At 43.2% G+C, this 17760-nt stretch overlaps 1 protein-coding gene across 2 annotated transcripts in view; it reads right to left on the bottom strand.

Annotated features, from left to right (window-relative positions):
• ARIH1 (ariadne RBR E3 ubiquitin protein ligase 1) overlaps window positions 1–14162 on the bottom strand; it is a 133992-nt gene extending 119830 nt beyond the window's left edge. Inside the window, exon 1 of one of the 2 annotated variants that reach the window (XM_044979342.1) lies at window positions 13611–14162. In XM_044979342.1, the coding sequence (XP_044835277.1) occupies window positions 13611–13979 (369 nt within the window). In that variant the 5' untranslated portion in view covers window positions 13980–14162. The remainder of the gene's footprint in view (window positions 1–13610) is intronic. The other variant, XM_044979343.1, reaches the window with a different exon arrangement.
• Between the last annotated feature and the right edge of the window lie 3598 nt (window positions 14163–17760).

Genomic DNA, 17760 nt, shown 5'->3' with positions numbered 1-17760 from the left:
GCTTAGTTCTTCAGCAACTATCTTGGCTCTGCAGTACTGACAGCTGTAAACTTTGTCCTCTCAGAGTACTGAGCAGATATGAGTGAAGACAGCAAATATATGTGAAGTGGAAAGGTTTGGGACGGTTTCATTTTAATTTTTGAAGTAGAGTCTCTTCCTACATTCCCCTGAATTAAGGGATGGGGCAGATCCAAATTTAAAATACTTGAGAGAGAATACACAAGTTATTTTGCCAGTTGGCATGTAGTTCTGCAGTTGCACAGTGAGTTTAGCCAATTGCTCACACATTTTTGTTGTGCATCAAAAGGCAAAACAACTGCAAGACGGGTTTTTTTTTGCCCACACACAGCTCCTTACTCAGCAAAAAACCTTTTATTTCACCCAACTTAGTCTGCTGGAGAAGTAAGAGTCTGGCTCCCTTACAGATCACTATCTGCTTCCAAGGCTTGAAGAAATAGATGAAGAATCCTGCATACTAGAGCCAGGCCTTCAAATTAATGTACATCCCAATGACCAAATCAAAGTCACTGGTTAGTACAGCTGCAGAAGGCTTCCTTTGACATGTCAATTTATGAAGTAGCTGGATCCCCACCATACTTTGCACAGCTTCACATGCTGCTGTTGCCACCAGTCCCCTTCCTCCCCCATTTCTCAGACCTGATATTTGTTGAGGGTAAAGGCATGCTTTTAAGATGTTTCTAACGTTTAGAGTGGGCTAGCTCAGACCAAGAAATTAGAGATGGAGGTGAGCCAGCTAGGACAAAAGGCTCCTCACTTGCATGCTGGATGCTTCACTCTAGCCTTCACATTCAAGCCACATTACCCCTAGTACAGAGTATGGGGGAAAGTGGTCCAGAGTCTCACACTGCTCCCCAAGGTCTCCAGATAGTAAAGACTGAGTTAAAACATTTTCTTGATATGAGGTTTTTTTGTTTAGGACAGATGCAAATGACCTTGCTTGAAAAGTGGGGTGAGAGAACTCCACTGTTTCAGGATGAAACCACAGAGTACAGTAGGGGAACTCCAATAGGGCCAAGAGAACCTAAGAAGCAGAATTTTTGTTAAGTGCTCCTTGTATAAAGCAGGTGATCTCTTTAGGTATTCCTAGACTGCTGTTAGGAACCAGTCACTTCCCCTGCTGACAGTGGCTACAAAATCCTCAACTGCTCCTGTACCCAATGGCAGCATTGGATTCCTCGTCTTCCCCCACAGCTGCTGAAAACTGGAGCATGCCCCAGCTGCCAAGGAAAATGCAAGACTCCTGTGGCAGCTCCTGGCAGCAGGGGAAGGACACAGCTCTGGTATGGCTGTGCAGCAGCACTGCATGCCAGCAGCTGAGTTTGACTTCACACTTTTCCTAGAGATGTGCACCAAGATCAGGATGCTCCCTCACTACAAGCTAGTCCTTTGAGAGGACTCCTCACTATAGACAGAGTCCCAATTCTCAACAGCCAGGAACCCTGCCTATCTGCTCCCTAGCACTGCCCAAAACAGTAGCACCAGTAGGCCCTGCCTTCAAAAGAGGCTAGCAAAAAGGTTCGTGTTTCCAGAAGTTACAATGATGTGCACGCTGATTCTGAAATAGTGGTCAAAGTTTTCAGAAATAGGTGCCTAAAGCTAGGCTACTAAGGGTTGGAATTTCAAAAGTGTCTATGTGGCTTAGAAGCACAGGTCCCACTTAGCTTTTGAAAATCATAGCATTAGGCATGTAAATGTGGACTTAAAAATTGTTTTATAGCTGCAAGTTTAGACATTGGCCAAAGTTTTCTCTAGGACCACTAACACTGAGAAAGCGAAAGGCTTAGTGCAAATAGTTGCTTGAGCCATTGTATTCACATAAGTTAATTCATTATATTTGCATCCACAAAGTATTTTGAATACTAAGAGTAAGTACTCTGAACTATGCCATGTAAAAAAAAGAGTGTGTTTGAAAGTCACCTGTCTGTATTCCAGATATGGGCATTTCAAATGCTTAGGAAATGACACTGAACTCCAGAAAAATACAAACTATACTGGAATGGAGTTGACATGGGAAATAATCAAAAACATTACTGAACAGAGTGCACAAGCAAAATGACTTTGCTCACAGCACAAAAAATTAAGTTGTGTGGAATAAGAATGGCAGGTGAAGAAGCCAAAAGCTGATCAAAAATAACCTTTGGCTTCTCAATATTCTTAACCAAAAAAGCCCGGAATAGTGATATGTTCAATGGCAAACTACTATGTTCATATCAGACTACAAAACAGAATTAAAATACTTCAAAAGCAGAGCCAGACGCTTCCTCTTTATGATAATACTCTTTCACCAGCATCCCTATAAGCTTGGTAGAGGTTGTTTGTTTTTAATACTCACCTACATGGAATTCAACTTGAATTGGTATCATGGCCCTGGCTCTAACATGCCATTCGTAGTACACAGTATCTACAGTCCCTCTGTGTATGTTTACAACCAATGAGATTGCAATTTTCTTGCAAACCCAGATGCTATTATATAACTACACTTAAAAAACCCAGCAACAGTCTGTATTTGCACATCCACAAGATGTAGAATCTTTGTGTTTTAAACTGTACCAGTCACTAAGTCACTTTGGCTAATAGAACAAGAAACTATATTCTGCATTAAGAGGCACAACCTAAACATAACTTATGTATGAAAGTTTTTAACCCACTATTGTTACAACACAAAGGTACAGGCGAAAACATTTCTCCAGCCTGTTCTAATGCATCTGACACCACTTTGCATAGTCAGTTTCTCCTACTGAGATGGCTCTTTCACAAAGTAATGGGAAAGAGGAACACTTTTCAGAATAGGAAAGTGAAAAAGTACAACCGTTGGCAGGTGGATTTGAAGATGCAGTTTATGAAACTACTTTTAATCTGAGTTAATGGTGTCACTTCAGACAAATGCTGTAGTTTTCCAGGTATAACTTTAAAATACCCCGAACTAGAGACTCGCTGTCATATCAAAACTCAGTGCTTCATATTACTAAACTTAACTTTGCACTCTATATAGCTCTGAGCAAGATGTGAAAAACATTCACAAGTGGGATGCACAGTGGCTGCCTTATATCATTGCCATACCATAAAATATGGTAAAGCACCAAGTTTATTTTTATTTCCTATAAGAAAATAAAATTCATACAGGATTAAAACCAAAAGCAAACTGATCCTCAGTTGTGGCAAGCTTCAAAACCTGAACTATGGTTTCATGCCTCTGAACAGGTAAGGTGATGTCCAAGACAACATACATTGCTCCAAGTTAAGAGTTCCATGAAAACTACAGTCTCAGTCGTAACTGTGCAGTGGCACACAGTGAGCCATTCATTTAATAATACATTATAGCTTGGCATGTTAAGTTCTTTCATTTCAGCTGGCAAGAACTAGTAAGTGAGCCCTGGTTCATTTAAATGCTCTAGCTATATATTAACTAAATATGTTTCACCGATCCTTTTTCATTTTTTAAGTTGTGACTTTTGGTGCTCATGGAAGTGAACATTTAACACAGGGGCAGGCAAACTTTTTGGCCTGAGGGCCATATCAGGTTTCCAAAATTGTATGGAGGGCCTGTTAGGGGAGGCTGTGCCTCCCCAAACAGCCAGGCGTGGCCCAGCCCCTGCCCCCTATCTGACCACCCCCGCCCCCACTGCTTCTCACCCCCGATGGCCCTCCTGGGACTCCTTCCCCATCCAAACCCTCTGTTCCCTGTCCCCTGATGGCCTCCCCCAGGACCCCTGCCCATCCACCCCTCACTGTCCCGAGCCCCTGCCCCTAAGTGCCCCCCGCCACACCATCCAAACCCTCCTCTCATTCCTGACTGCTCCCGAGACCCCTGCCCCCATTCAACCCCCGTTCCATGCCCTCTGACCTCCTGAACCCCTATCCATACCCCCGCCCCCTGACCACCACCCCGAACTCCCCTGCCCTCTATCCAACCCCCCCTGCTCTTTGCCCCCTTACCACGCTGCCTGGAGCGCTGGTAGCACTACAGCCAAGCCACCCAGAGCACCAGGACAGGTAACCGTGCTGCCCGGCTGGAGCCAGCCATGCCACCATGCAGCATAGAGCACCGGGTCAGGCCGCGGCTCTGCAGCTGCGCTGCTCAGCAAGAGCATTGCGCCAGTGGCGCAGTGAGCTGAGGCTGTGGGGTAGGGGGAACAGCAGGAAAGGGGGACAGAGGCTAGCCTCTCGGGCCAGGTGCTTAGGGGCCGGGCAGGAGGGTCCCGTGGGCCATAGTTTGCCCACCAGTGATTTGACAGGAGCTAGAACAAGGCAATATTTTCAGGCACCATGAAAGCATCTCCAACACATCTAGTGCTGACTCGTGTCAATCTCCTAGTACAGTCCTGGGCTTCTTACGTGAAGGCTGCTACAATCCCATTGATGTGTAGTGAATTTTGCAAGATGATGCTAAGGGCAAGAATGAGACCAGCAAATTATTATTATTTTTTTAAACTCATTACCAGAGCTGGAATTTTAATTCACTGCTAGAGACAGAAGTCTAAGGCATTAGCCAAATATGCCACTTAGTAACCTGAACTTCAGAGCTATGTAAACTTGTACAAATATAGTGGACTTGCCTATCCTACTAAAGAAAAGAATTCAAAATATATATAGAATCACAGGACCACAGAGTTAGAAGGAACCACAAGGGTCATCAAGTCTAATCCCCTGCCAAGATGCAGGATCTTTTTTGTTTAAACCATCCTGTAAGAAATTAATCTTTAATTCCAAAGAACAGCTATTTTATGCAATGGAAAATGTCTGAAATTAACTGACAGGTGAGCCAACTGACCAATTTGTACAAACAAGTACCATATAATCATTTTTTAACCTACACAATAATCACAAGCAGCAGATCTTACAGGAGAGCTTTGTCAGAATGAAAGCTGCCCTGCTCCTGGAAAACACAATGCATTCCTGCTATAATGAAACACCTTATAAACACCATATGACAGAAGCATGAAGTTTAATAAAGCATTTCCTTCTTGCATCACAATGCTTAGGACCCTAAACAGTATTTCATTACAAGCTAAGTACTCACTGAAAAGACAGATTCCAAGGTGTCACAATTTACCTCATACAGGCTACTAGGACAGATCAGAACATAATGCCTATTAGATTTAAATGTGCCTAATTCCTACAACATACTTCTACTTAGAATGCTAGCATCAGGCAGTTTTGAGTACGTAATTCAAGAGTCCATCTGAGACATTAGGTAAGATTTTTAATACAAGCCAGTATGGTATGAGCATTTTCTGCAGCCACTGGCAAATCAATCCTACTGTGGGCAACACGTTTTGACTGTGTTGCCAGCAATACTGAGTCTAGTCAACATTGAGGATATTTGATAAATCCCATGGCCAGAAATCAGTACATTCTGTACTAACCAGAACATGTAAGGAAAACCATTGTTTAATAGTACCACTTTTTCCAAGCAACAATAAGTTCACACTTGCTACAAAAGAGCTCTATTTAACTGCCAGAGAGCATTCTGGGGAATTTGCACTGCCCCATTTGTGCTGTACTCTTGAAAAAGCTGTTCCTCAATACTTTTAACAAACACTGCATTGTAACTTAGGAGTGGCCTGGATATTCTCTCTCTCTGTGTGAAGGCTTTTATCCGGTAGGGGTCTGACTCTCCCCCTACAGACATCAACAAGACTTGCTAATGTCAATGGAAGCAGGACTAGGCCCTAACAGACTAATTTTCAATACTACAAGCACTCAAATATACTACATTTCATCTGTTAAACTACTGAGAACCCAGTATGTTACATTTAAGATATAGTGGTATTTTTGTACTAGGTCTGGATCCTGCATGGTGCTGAGCATTCCGTTCCAATCCATCAAAGCACTTAAACACATGCTTAAAACTAAGCACATTAAGCACTTCACTGAATCAGGGCCAAAATGCTCAACATCCTTGCAGGACAGAGCACCAAACTACAAATTATGCAATTATGAAACCCTGCCAGACTCAACAGTTTTTCCCTTACATGTTGGTGGGTTCTTCATAAGACTTGAGCAATATTTTTGCCATGTCAGCCACCTAGGATTTTTAGTCAAATATTCATAATACCTTTATCCGTTCCAAAAGATACTGCAAAAGACCAGTTCCGCTACTGGCAACAGTACTACTGATATAATTCAGAGGCTCAAGTAAAGCCTATTTACCAAGATGGGGAAAAGACTGAAGTCACACAAGCCTTTTCCTTGAAATGAAAAGAGAAGAAAGCTATAACAAACAAAACTAATTATCCACATTACCAACCATTCTACTGAGACATCAAAATAAGTAGAAATATGGATCAAAAGATTAAAGCTTAATTTTCACAATTGTGTTATTCACAGAAGAACAAAATAAAACTTGAATGCAAATAAATGGAGTCAAGATAGAAGTAGCAACCTGATACAGAAAAGCCTCAATACTAACATAGTTAGTGAACCATTTATTCAGGCATAATCCTATTAATAAAGATTTGACAGAAGAAATACTTGGCAAGACAGTCACTTGTATCAGAAGTGTCCCTTTTAACAAGAAAGCCTTGTCTGTTAGTGGATCAGATCTCAGACATCTCCCAGCATATATGTTTGTTCATTTAAAAATCAGCCCAGTAAGTTACTCTGCAAAAGCCTTGGGGAAAATATGTAAGAAATCTGAATGCTTATTTTGATGATCAAAACCCAAAGTGGTTTGCAAAGTGGTTCAGTGCTGTACACAATCAGATTCTGAGATAACACAGATAACATTCTGACCTATGGTTTCAAGATTGGTTAGCTGAAAAATTCATGATGTTCCCGTCTGGAATTAAGTGACTTATTCACACGTCTTCCCCTTGTGTTAGCTGCACCCCATGACAGTTCTTCCTCAAAAGAAGAGTGAGTTTCTAACCAGATATTAGCAACATAAATGCTTAGTGCTATATATAGCAAACATTACCAAGCATTTGCAATTCTGCTTATGTCTCTGCAAGCATGCCGATATAATAAATGTGGTGTTTTCAGCAGTTTAGAGTAATTTGGTAGTGTTTCCATTGGCTCTGTTGCACCAGACTCTAGAGGTAAAAAAGAAGTTTCACCTAGTTCTGGAAGCAGTCATTTTCAGATTAAAAGGTCAAGAATTTGCAGATTGCTGAATCACTGACATTGGGCCAAGAATGTATATAATTTAACATAATCTCCAGAATGGTCCTAGAATTGTATGGTCATTCTTGATGGGAGTTGAAGCAAACTATGATGTTTTAATGTAATGTAGAGTATCCAGCCTCAGAAAAAAAATGACAATCAGTCAGCATTTCAACAGCATAACAAATTCTATCATCAGGAAATTTGCAATTAAGTTTTCATAGATTCAAAGGTCAGAAGGAACCACTGTGATCATCTACTCTGACTATCTAACAGGCCAGGGGATTTCCCCAAATTAATTCCCAGAGCATTTCTTTTAGAAAGACATCCAATATTAATTTAAAAATTGTCACTGATGGAGAATCCACCATGATCCTTAGTAAATTGGTCCTTGGTAAACTACTCTTAATTTCCAGTCTGACTTTGTCTAGCTTCAACTTTCAGCCATTAGATCACGTTACACCTTTCTCTGCTAGAAGAGCCCATTATTAAATATTTGTTCCTTGTGGAGATATTTATAGACTAACCAAGTCACCCTTTAATTCTCTTTGTAAATAGATAGATAGACTCAAGGAGATCAATCACTGTAAGGCATGTTTTCTAATCATTTAGTCATTCTCACAGCTCTTCTCTGAAGCCTCTCCAATTTATCAACATCCTTTATGAATCGTGGACACCAGTCCTGGACAGTATTCCCGCAGCAGTCGCACCAGTGCCAAATATGGAGGTAAAATAATCTGTCCACTCCTACTCGAGAGTCTACTGTTTATGCATCTAAGGATCGCATTAACCCTTTTGGCCACAGCAGCATATTAGGAGCTCATGTTCAGCTGATTATACACACACACACCCAAATCTTTTCCAGAGTCACTGCTTCCCAGGATAAAGTCGCTCATCCTGTAAATATGGCCTATAGTCTTTGTTCCTAGATGTATACATTTACATTCAGTCATATTAAAAACACGGTTTCCTTGCACCCAGTTTACCAAGTAATCCAGATTGCTCTCTGTGACCTGTCCTCTTCATAATTTACCATTCCCCCAATTTTTGAGTCACCTGCAAATTTTATCAGCAATGATTCTGTTTTCTCAAATAAAAATGTTAAATAGAGCAGGGCCAATAGATCCCAGTGTGACCCCACTATAAACACACCTCCTCGATGATAACTCCCTGTTTACAATCACATTTTGAGACTTATCAGTTAGTTTGCTATGCTTGTGCCCTACAATTTTATTTCAATTAAGCTACAATTTCAGCATGGGCTCAGACCAAATCAAATCCGATAATAATGTTCCTGTTTAAGACTTGCCTTATTATGCTCTCTCACAAATGTTTTAATATGGCCAAAGACCCATTGAACCTGCTAGCACATGGAAATTATACCAGCCAGATTCTGTGTTTTATCCATGTGTAGCTTCTCCAGCTTTAATTAGTATTTTTCCTTTGCTACAACTGCAAGTTTGCTCAGTCAAAAAATTCTACAAAGCCAGTCTAACTTTTGCACCTAGATTCTGATCAGACACAGGTATATTCACTAAATCTGGTAGAACTGCCAGACAATGCTAAACTTCCCAGATATTGGGCAACTCTTCATCAAAAAACTCACTTTAACTAATATATGAATTATCATCCATTACAAAATAGCTGCAAACATGGTTTTATCCCAGGGGTGCGCAAACTACGGCTCACGGGATTGCCATCCCTGTGGAGCCGCAGGCCCCGCACCGCTGCCAACGCCTGCAGGCACCACCCTGCAGCTCCCATTGGCCAAGAAAAGGAAAGGTACCCACAGGCAAGGGCAGCGAGCAGAGCCCTCTGCCCCCTCTCCCCCAGGGGCTGCAGAGATGTGGTGCTGGCCGCTGACAGGGAGCCTGCCCTGGCCCCAGTGTGCACCGCTGCCACCCCAGAGCCGCTCCAGGTAAGCGGCGCTGGGCCAGAGCCTGCACCCCACACCTCTTCTGCACCCCAACCCCCTGCCGAGCCCCTTCCTGCCTCCTCCCACACGCCGCACTCCCTCCCACACCCCAACCCCCTGGCGCAGCCCTACATTCATGGCCCTGCATGCAATTTCCCCACCCAGATGTGGCCCTTGGGCCAAAAAGTTTGCCCACCCGTTTTATCCACTGCTTGACATTGAACACTATCAGTAAGCTGAATGAAGATACAGAAAAGCCAAAACATCTAATGGAACAAGTGGGACTGCAACCACAGATCTGCAGCAGGATCTGGGCCAGTACTACTACGCGATCCTAAATAAGGTTTACTGAACCTAAAACAACAGTAGCAATCCTGGTTGAATGTCACAGACAGAACACGGATGAGAATCCTGGAATCTTTTATCAGAAAGCAACAGAGAAGTAGAGAATAGCAATCACTGGAAGATCAATTAAAAAAAAAAAAGCCTGACTGTATATCTTTATAAATACCAAATTAAGTTTATTTATCCATGAACAGATTTTAAATCCACTGGCATTCAAATCAACAACCCTCTTCCGATTCCCTCTAGTGCTTAAGCTGATTTTAGGTCAAAAGTTTACTTGTTACTATTCTAGCCCAAGCACTGAAACTGATTTTCTGAACTCATGAATTAAACAAAAAAGTCTTGCAGACTTAGGGCTAATTCAGAGCCATAAAAATATATAACAGCAGTAAAATGGCTTTGATTCTACAAGTTGTTCGGGACTGACAGACCATAATGCCTGTGTGGAGCCCCAATAGAATTAATGGTCTCTGCTGCTACATGCCCTAAGATCTATTTTGGGGAAGTTCTATGGCCTGTGTTGTCCAGACTAGATGACCACAATGGTCCTTCTGGCCTCAGAATATATTAATGTAATGAAGGATCAGGGTATCTTGCATGTATATGAGCAATGGGCTGGGTTTTTTGGTTTTGGGTTTTTGTGTGTGTGGTTTTTTTTTGTTGTTTTTTTAACTTTACATAACTCTGGACGTCTTGTCTCGAGAGGCCCACTGTAGGAGTCTAGGTGACCAAGCACACACAACTACTACTGCTCCAAGAGGCAATACTAAAAAAACAAAGATATGCACAAAAGACCACACCTTGACTTAGAAATTAATGATTGAGGCAGAGAAGCTGCTGAGTGGTTCACGTTCAAGTCTAGAAAAACTCAATTTTCAATCTAGTCCTCAATGGCCCTTTAATACTTCTCTAGAACTTTACATACACACTTGGTACAACTCACTAACTGCTGAGGAATCGGGACTGATTTATATCACTTTGATTTAAATCACCAATTTTAAACGCAATTTAAATCAGCAAGCAGGAAACCTTATTTAAACCATCAATTTTAATTTTGTTTTGCATTTCTACTTTATTTTCCTAAGGAAAAGTTGGTTCTCTTTGATTGGTTCACTAAAACATGTTGATTTGCAGCTAAATACAGCCTTTATACTATATTTGGCACTTTTTGCCTAACCAGAAGATATAGTCTATCTATACACATTTATTTAAGCAGTTATATAACTAACATTTATTCAGATTCTTAATTTTTGAATTTATGATGTTAAATAAATGTCATTCACCATTTTCTAACTTTTTATATCAACACAGATTAACTTTTTACTTGTGATTTGTGTAACGATGCATTTGGATGGAACTTGGAATTCAATTAAACTGTACAAGCAGTATTTTAAAACTTTTTATTAGTTAAATAAAATTACCTTAAATGCGCTGCATACATAAGAAAAAAATTGATAAAACATTATTTGTATTTAAAACAGATTTATTTAAACTAAGAAAGTATTCTGTCGTTAGGGTATTTAACTGATAGTTACCAGAAGCAATGTCCTTCAAGAGTTTAGAACTAGTAGATCTCTTCCTCACACTTCATTTTCCCGCCCCCCCAGAGATCAGAATACTAAAACAAGCTTTCCTGCTTTTTCAGCTCCCAATCGGCTTCTCAACTTTGAATAAACTAGTCATTAAACTGAACTAGCTGAACAAACTAAAAATGAAGATAATACTCTCTCTGCAGCTGCAAAACAGGATACTACTGTCAAGAAGTGGCTTAGCACTGCAACAAACTCTTGATTCCAGACACTTAGCCAGTGATTTCCCCACCAGTTCTGCAGTCTAACTTTCTTTAAAACTTCAGCAGCAAATATGTACTGCTTAATTTTTATTTAAATTTTAAGAGATTATAATAAGTTCATCAATTTCAAATTTAATTGTAAATAGTTTAAAAATATAGATGTATTTAAATACAAAAATCCAATAAAAATCATATTCATCTATCCTAATCAGCACTGGAATGGAAGAGATACTAAAGGGCAGGATTTAGTTCTTTGTGAGTACAACTGTGCAACCTTTTCTCTGGTTCTAGAATAATAATGCTATCAATTCATGGTCACTGCTGTTCACCCACAAAGCCTCATCTACACAACTTATAATTAAACAGAAAAAGACTAAAGGAAAATTAGAAATTATAGTCAAAAGAACTCTCCGATTTATAACATACAATAGCCTTGCTCTTAAGCTTAATATGGGCCTTTGAGCCAGGAAGCTGGTTCAGATGCAACAAAATGCATCAAGAGAGACTAAGTAGTGAGTCATCAGTATAAAAATATTGTCATATTGTCTGAAGGCAGTAGATGAAGCAGCCCTTTTAATTAAGAAAAAAATTTTAAGCCATCACCAGAATTCCTACCATTTATTAATTTGTAATCAAAACCTTGGGCACTGTGAATGCATCCAGTCTGCAAACTGAACTAGAGTAAGGCTAGTCTGGTTCAAATTGCCTGTGTTTTTTAATTTTACATTAGTGATAGAGTGTCATATCTTAGGCAAAGAACCATGCTGAAAGTGGCCTAATAATTTAATGCAGCATAATACAGTACCAACATAAGCATGATAGCTTAAGTTACCTTATGACAAAATGAAACACACAGGATAGAGAGCACCTTCTACATTTTCAGTTGTTAGCGTTCTGATGTAGAAGATTTTTACATAAGAGGTTTGGTTTGGAAGACTGTTTAATACTTAGACCACTCTGTTATAGTCCTTAATTTTTTTAAATTTCCTATAGCCAGACAGCCAGAAAAAATAATCTGTCAGTGTCACATTCATTATTCACATTGTATGTACTTACTAACTACGTAACTTGCTAAATATACTCAGGAACAAGTGAGGGGGACAAACCTGGATGTAAGGAAATAATTCTGTTGAGTATCAAACGTATCTCCATTTTATTGTATAAACTGAATAGTGATTCAAGCAGACAGAACAAGCATTTTGCAATGTTAGCCAAAGGTATGTACACTGGTCTATACACACCAAGTTCTTTGGATAGACCAAAAAAAAAAATCTTAATTTTTTAAGTAAAGGTTTTTTCCCATCGCCCCACCCCCGCCACCACACACACACACACACACACACCCATTAAGCAAACAAACTACCTTCAGTTTGCTCAACTCCAACACAGTTAATTGACTAGAAGGTTTGTTTTTTTGTTTGGTGGTGGTGGTGGGTTTTTTTTTTTTTTTTTTTTTAAGAGGCAGTTATTGGGCTCACCTAACCCTGAGAGAAAGTTACATCAAGTAGTTACATCAAAAGAAAATCCAAATTCATCAACAGGAGACCATGCATTTGAGGAAACCTGTCCTCTTAACCAAATTTTATTTTCTAACATTGAGTTAGTAGAAACAATCATGCTCTCATTCCTCTGTGCATGTGCTACCATCCCCTCATCAAATTAGACTACAGAGATAAACAGCATGTCATACTTAACTAAAATGGTAAACAGAAGTCAGAAGGAGATGGGAGAACCACATACTTTAGCTAATAAATTACTACAGGTTTAGAACCAAGATAGCGCAGTACCCAGGGGGGAAATGATCTCTTAGCCCTCTTGATTAAGACACTGCAAGCAACAAGTTTCCTGAGATGTCAAGTATGGAATGGTTGTTATACCAAGATAGAGCTGAACCCTTACAGAAGTCCGAAGATGATTTTAGCCCCACTCCTCCACACCCCAAATTCCAACCTGAAGCTGAAATCCAAGGATGCGCAGGACACAAAGATCAGGTGATCCACCAGAGGCTAGTCTAATAGTACAGACATTAGAGACAAAAGAGATTAGCTGCAGCAGAAGATTTTTTCACGGGGTCCCTGCCTCTGATAGGATTCAGACCTCTGTGCTGTTATCGTGGGTGCGAGAAAGATTATCACCGCCCGCCTCACTGATAATTCTGCAGAGAGATTGTTTGGCCTTTGGCAAACCCCGCCAGTCTGGTGGGTGCATCCCTCATACCACCCACCCCGAAGAACATCCCCCAACCTGCCACTGCCACCCGCCCCCCATCCCGTGTGCCCCTCACCCAGTCACCGCCCCCAAAGGCGGCCCGCTGCTTTCACTCCCCCACCCCTCGAAACCGCCGCACTCGCACCGCTCCCGGCTAGGGGGCGGGACCCCGGCAACCGATCCCTCAGGCCCGGCCGCTTCCCTCCCGCCCGGGCCGGCCCGCACCTGGATGACCTCGTTGACCTCCCGGATACACTCCACCATGTGCTGCAGGATCTGCTCGGCCGTCAGCACCTCGTAGCGATAGTCCTCCTCCTGCTCGTGGCCGCCGCCGCCCCCGCCGGGGCCCGGCCCGCCGCCCAGCCCGCTGCCGCCGCCGGGGCCCAGCCCGCCCGTCTCCCCGCACAGCAGCCCGTCGCGCTCGCCTCCTACGCCCAGCCCGGGCTCCACCAGCTCCACCTCGCCCAGGTCCAGGTTATCGTCGTCGGGCTCGTCGTCCTCGTCGTCGTCGTCCTCGTCCTCCTCGGCGCCGCTGTCCTCGCTGCACTCCTCGTCCTCGTCGAACTCGTAATTGTAGCCCTCGTCCGAGTCCATGGCGAGGCGGCGGCCCGGGGCTGCCCGCGCCGACCCTGAGCCCTCCCCCCGCGCGGGCTCCTGGCTGCTCCTGCGCCGCGGCCTGCCTCTGTCCGCGGGACAACAACACACAGCGCCGCCGCCGCCGCTGAGCCAACAAAGGGACGCGGCGGACCCGCTCCGTCACCGCGCGTCGCGACACGCACGCACGTACGCTTGGCGGGGCTCTGCCGTGCGCGCCGTTACATCGCGGCCGCCATCTTGAGTGAGGCCGGAGGCGGGGCTGGCCTTCCTCATCGTTGCGACGGCCATCTTGGGCGTGGCAAAGCGCTAGGTTTCATATCCGTTACGGCAGCCATCTTGGGTGGTGTTGTGGCCATCTTGAGTGTGGCGAAAGGTTCCCCCAGCTGGTTCCCTCACCGTTAAGGAGGCCATCTTGGGTGTGGCGAAACCCTGCTAGGCCTCGCATTGTATCCGCCATGTTGAGTGTGGCCGCCCTTTTCTTTCCCCTCCCCCATTGCTGCACTGTTAGTCTGTCGGTGAAGGTTCTAAGCTAAGCAATGTCCACTGTGGTAGCTAAGCAACTAAGTCACCATTGGGCCCCTTGTGTGCGGATGGGTGCCCAGTTCAGGCTGTGTGATCCCATGTCTGGCACACACTGCCAAGCAGGGCCGGCTCCAGACCCCAGCGCGCCAAGCGCGCGCTTGGGGCAGCATTTTGCCGGGAGGGCGGCAGGCGGCTCCGGCGGACCTTCCGCAGTCATGCCTGCGGGAGGTCCGGTGGTCCCGCGGCTCCGGTGGACCTCCCGCAGACATGCCTGCGGATGCTCCATCGGAGCCGCGGGACCAGCGGACCCTCCGCAGGCACGTCTGCAAGAGGTCCCCCGGAGCCGCGGGACCGGCGTGCTTGGGGCGGCCAAATTCCTAGAGCCGCCCCTGCTGCCAAGCCCCACCAGCAGGGCGCACAGCCCCTTCACTGCAGCCCCATCCCATAGCATGTTGGGAGGTGTCAGCACAGGTATGGTTTGTGATAGGGATGGGGAAGCAGTTCTATGGGGGGTTGAGTAGAGGATTGGCATAGGGAGGGGCGGGTGGGATTTGGGGTGGGGAGTTGGCGTAGGGATGGGCGGGTGGGATTTGAGCTGCAACGTTGGTGTAGGGGTGGGTGGGTGAATAGGATTTGGGGTAGGGAGTTGGTGTACGGGTAAATGGATGAGATTTGGGGTGGGAGGTTGGCATAGGGATGGTGGATGGGATTTGGGATGGGAGGTTGGCATAGGGATGGGTGGATGGGATTTGACGTAGGGGGTTGGCATAGGGATGGGTGGATGGGATTTGCAGTAGGGGGTTGGTATAGGGATGAGTGGATGGGATTTGGGGTTGGCATAGAGATGGGTGGATGGGATTTGGGGTTGGCATAGGGATGGGTAGATGGGATTTGGGGTAGGAGGTTGGCATAGGGATGGGTCAAAGCTTGTACTCCGCTATGTCTTCCAGAGACTTGCAGCTCCATCAAATGCACAAGCAGCCATCTGTTTCAGGTTCAATTTACAAGCATTTAACTCTTCTAAAATGTGGGTTCTATAACCTGAACCTGCAGCCGAAGTGTGTTCTATAACCTGAACATCTAGAAATGCATCTATTGGCCTACCACTGACAGCAAGATAACATACACAGTGACTTGATAATTTATGCCAATTTGCATTGGCGCATTCATCAGCCATGTATGCACATTTTTTTGAACGTGGTGACAGAGTTCTTCACTTTTTCAACTGCTGAGTCTTTCTCTGTTGCACTTCATGCTTCTAACCAGTCAGATGAGTTTCTTGTAGTAAGACAGTGAGCATTTGCCGGTCTTGTTCAGAACCAGTACCCAACTTCAAGATTAACAAGTGACAATGAATTTAACATTGGCCTCCAGTTTGTAGTATATGGTTGTAATGTTGCACTCCATATGTTTTATGGAAATATGTTTTTGGGTGTAAATATAATATAATTGGAATATTGTTATGCAAAAGCTTATAATCTACTGAGTGTGTTCATCCTATTTATATGAATGTATCATTCTTGTATCTAAAACTAGAAATATGAAGTATTACTCTGAGGTCCTATTGTAATTATGCAAAGTGTGGGCCATTAATGGTGGTTTAGGATCTTGATGGCTCCCATTAACTAGAACAATTGGTTGTAAATGGTTCTGTTTACTTTTAAGCCTTCCTGTGTTTGTGTGAGTCAGGCCAGAAAGAATGGAGGCTTTGGGGTCTCACAGGACATGTGACCATATCACCTGGTACTGGAATCCATCTTAAACCTTGTGCTTTTCCATTTAGAAGGAAGGGTGGGAACCCAGAGAGAAACAAAGGATTCCCACCTTGTGCCAAAGATATAAAAGGGGGTGGAACAGAACAAAGGGCTCCCAGTCATGTGAAATCCCTGCTTTTCACCTAAGATGCCTGCTGGAACTAACAAGGTCTGTACCGGGGAAAGGATTGGGACCAGACTAGGAAGGAGTCTAGTCTGTGAAAGAAGCTTATTGGAACATCTCTGAGAGTGAGATTTACCTGTATTCAGTTTCTTAATGTATTAGGCTTAGACTTGCGTGTTTTGTTTTATTTTGCTTGGTAACTTACTTTGTTCTGTTTGTTATTACTTGAAACCACTTAAATCCTACTTTTTATACTTAATAAAATCACTTTTGTTTATTAATTAACCCAGAATAAGTGATTAATACCTGGGGGAGCAAACAGCTGTGCATCTCTCTCTATCAGTGTTATAGAGGGCAGACAATTTATGAGTTTACCCTGTATAAGCTTTTCACAGAGTAAAATGGATTTATTTGGGGTTTGGATCCCATTGGGAGCAGGGTGTCTGGGTGCTGGAGACAGATAACCTGCTGAGTGGTTTTCAGTTAAAGCCTGCAGCTTTGGGGGCATGGTTCAGACCCGGGTCTGTGTTGCAGCAGGTTGGAGTGTCTGGCTCAACAAGCAGGGTTCTGGAGTCCTAAGTCATCGGGGAAAACGGGCTCAGAGGTAATGTCAGCACATCAGGTGACAGCCCAAGGGGATCTCTGTGACCGAACCAGTCACAGTGGTATTTCTTGCTTAAATAGAAAGTATGATGCGACAGCCATGTTTGTTCGCATAAACCGTGTTGTGTGTCCAGCATTCTTAACAGCCTCATTAAGTACTTCTAAAATTGGCTTTGACAGTGACTGTCTTATAAGGCTTTGTGCATGTCGATACAGTCCAGAGGCATGGTGTTTTTCAGCCTCTTCATGTAGGTTGTCAGTATTGGCTTTGCTGATTGGTCTGGCCAACCAAACTCCTCCACTTTTACTATATAAATCCATGATATACCCACATCTTGAATACTGCATGTAGTTCTGGTTGCCCCATCTAAATATATATATATATATATATATATATATATATATATATATATATATATATATATATATATATGAATTGGAAAAGGTTCAGAGAGGAGCAACTGAAATCATTATGGGTATGGAACAGATTCCATATGAGGAGAAATTAAAAATACTGGGACTTTTCAGTTTGGAAAAGAGATGACTAAGAGGGGATATGACAGAAGTCTATAAAATCTTGACTGTTTTGCAGAAAGTGAATAAGGAAATGTTATTTACTCCTCATAACACAAGAACTAAGGGTCACCCAATGAAATTAATAGTTAGCAAGTTTAAAACAAACAAAAGGAAGTATTTTTTCACACAACTCACAGTCAACCTGTGGAACTTTTTGCCAGGGAATGTTGAAGGCCAAAACTATAACAGGGTGTGTATG

Source organism: Mauremys mutica, chromosome 11, assembly GCF_020497125.1.
Source record: "Mauremys mutica isolate MM-2020 ecotype Southern chromosome 11, ASM2049712v1, whole genome shotgun sequence".
Lineage (NCBI taxonomy): Eukaryota > Metazoa > Chordata > Testudines > Geoemydidae > Mauremys > Mauremys mutica.
Note: the sequence above shows the minus strand (reverse complement) of the source record. Positions and strands in the feature narration are given on the sequence as shown.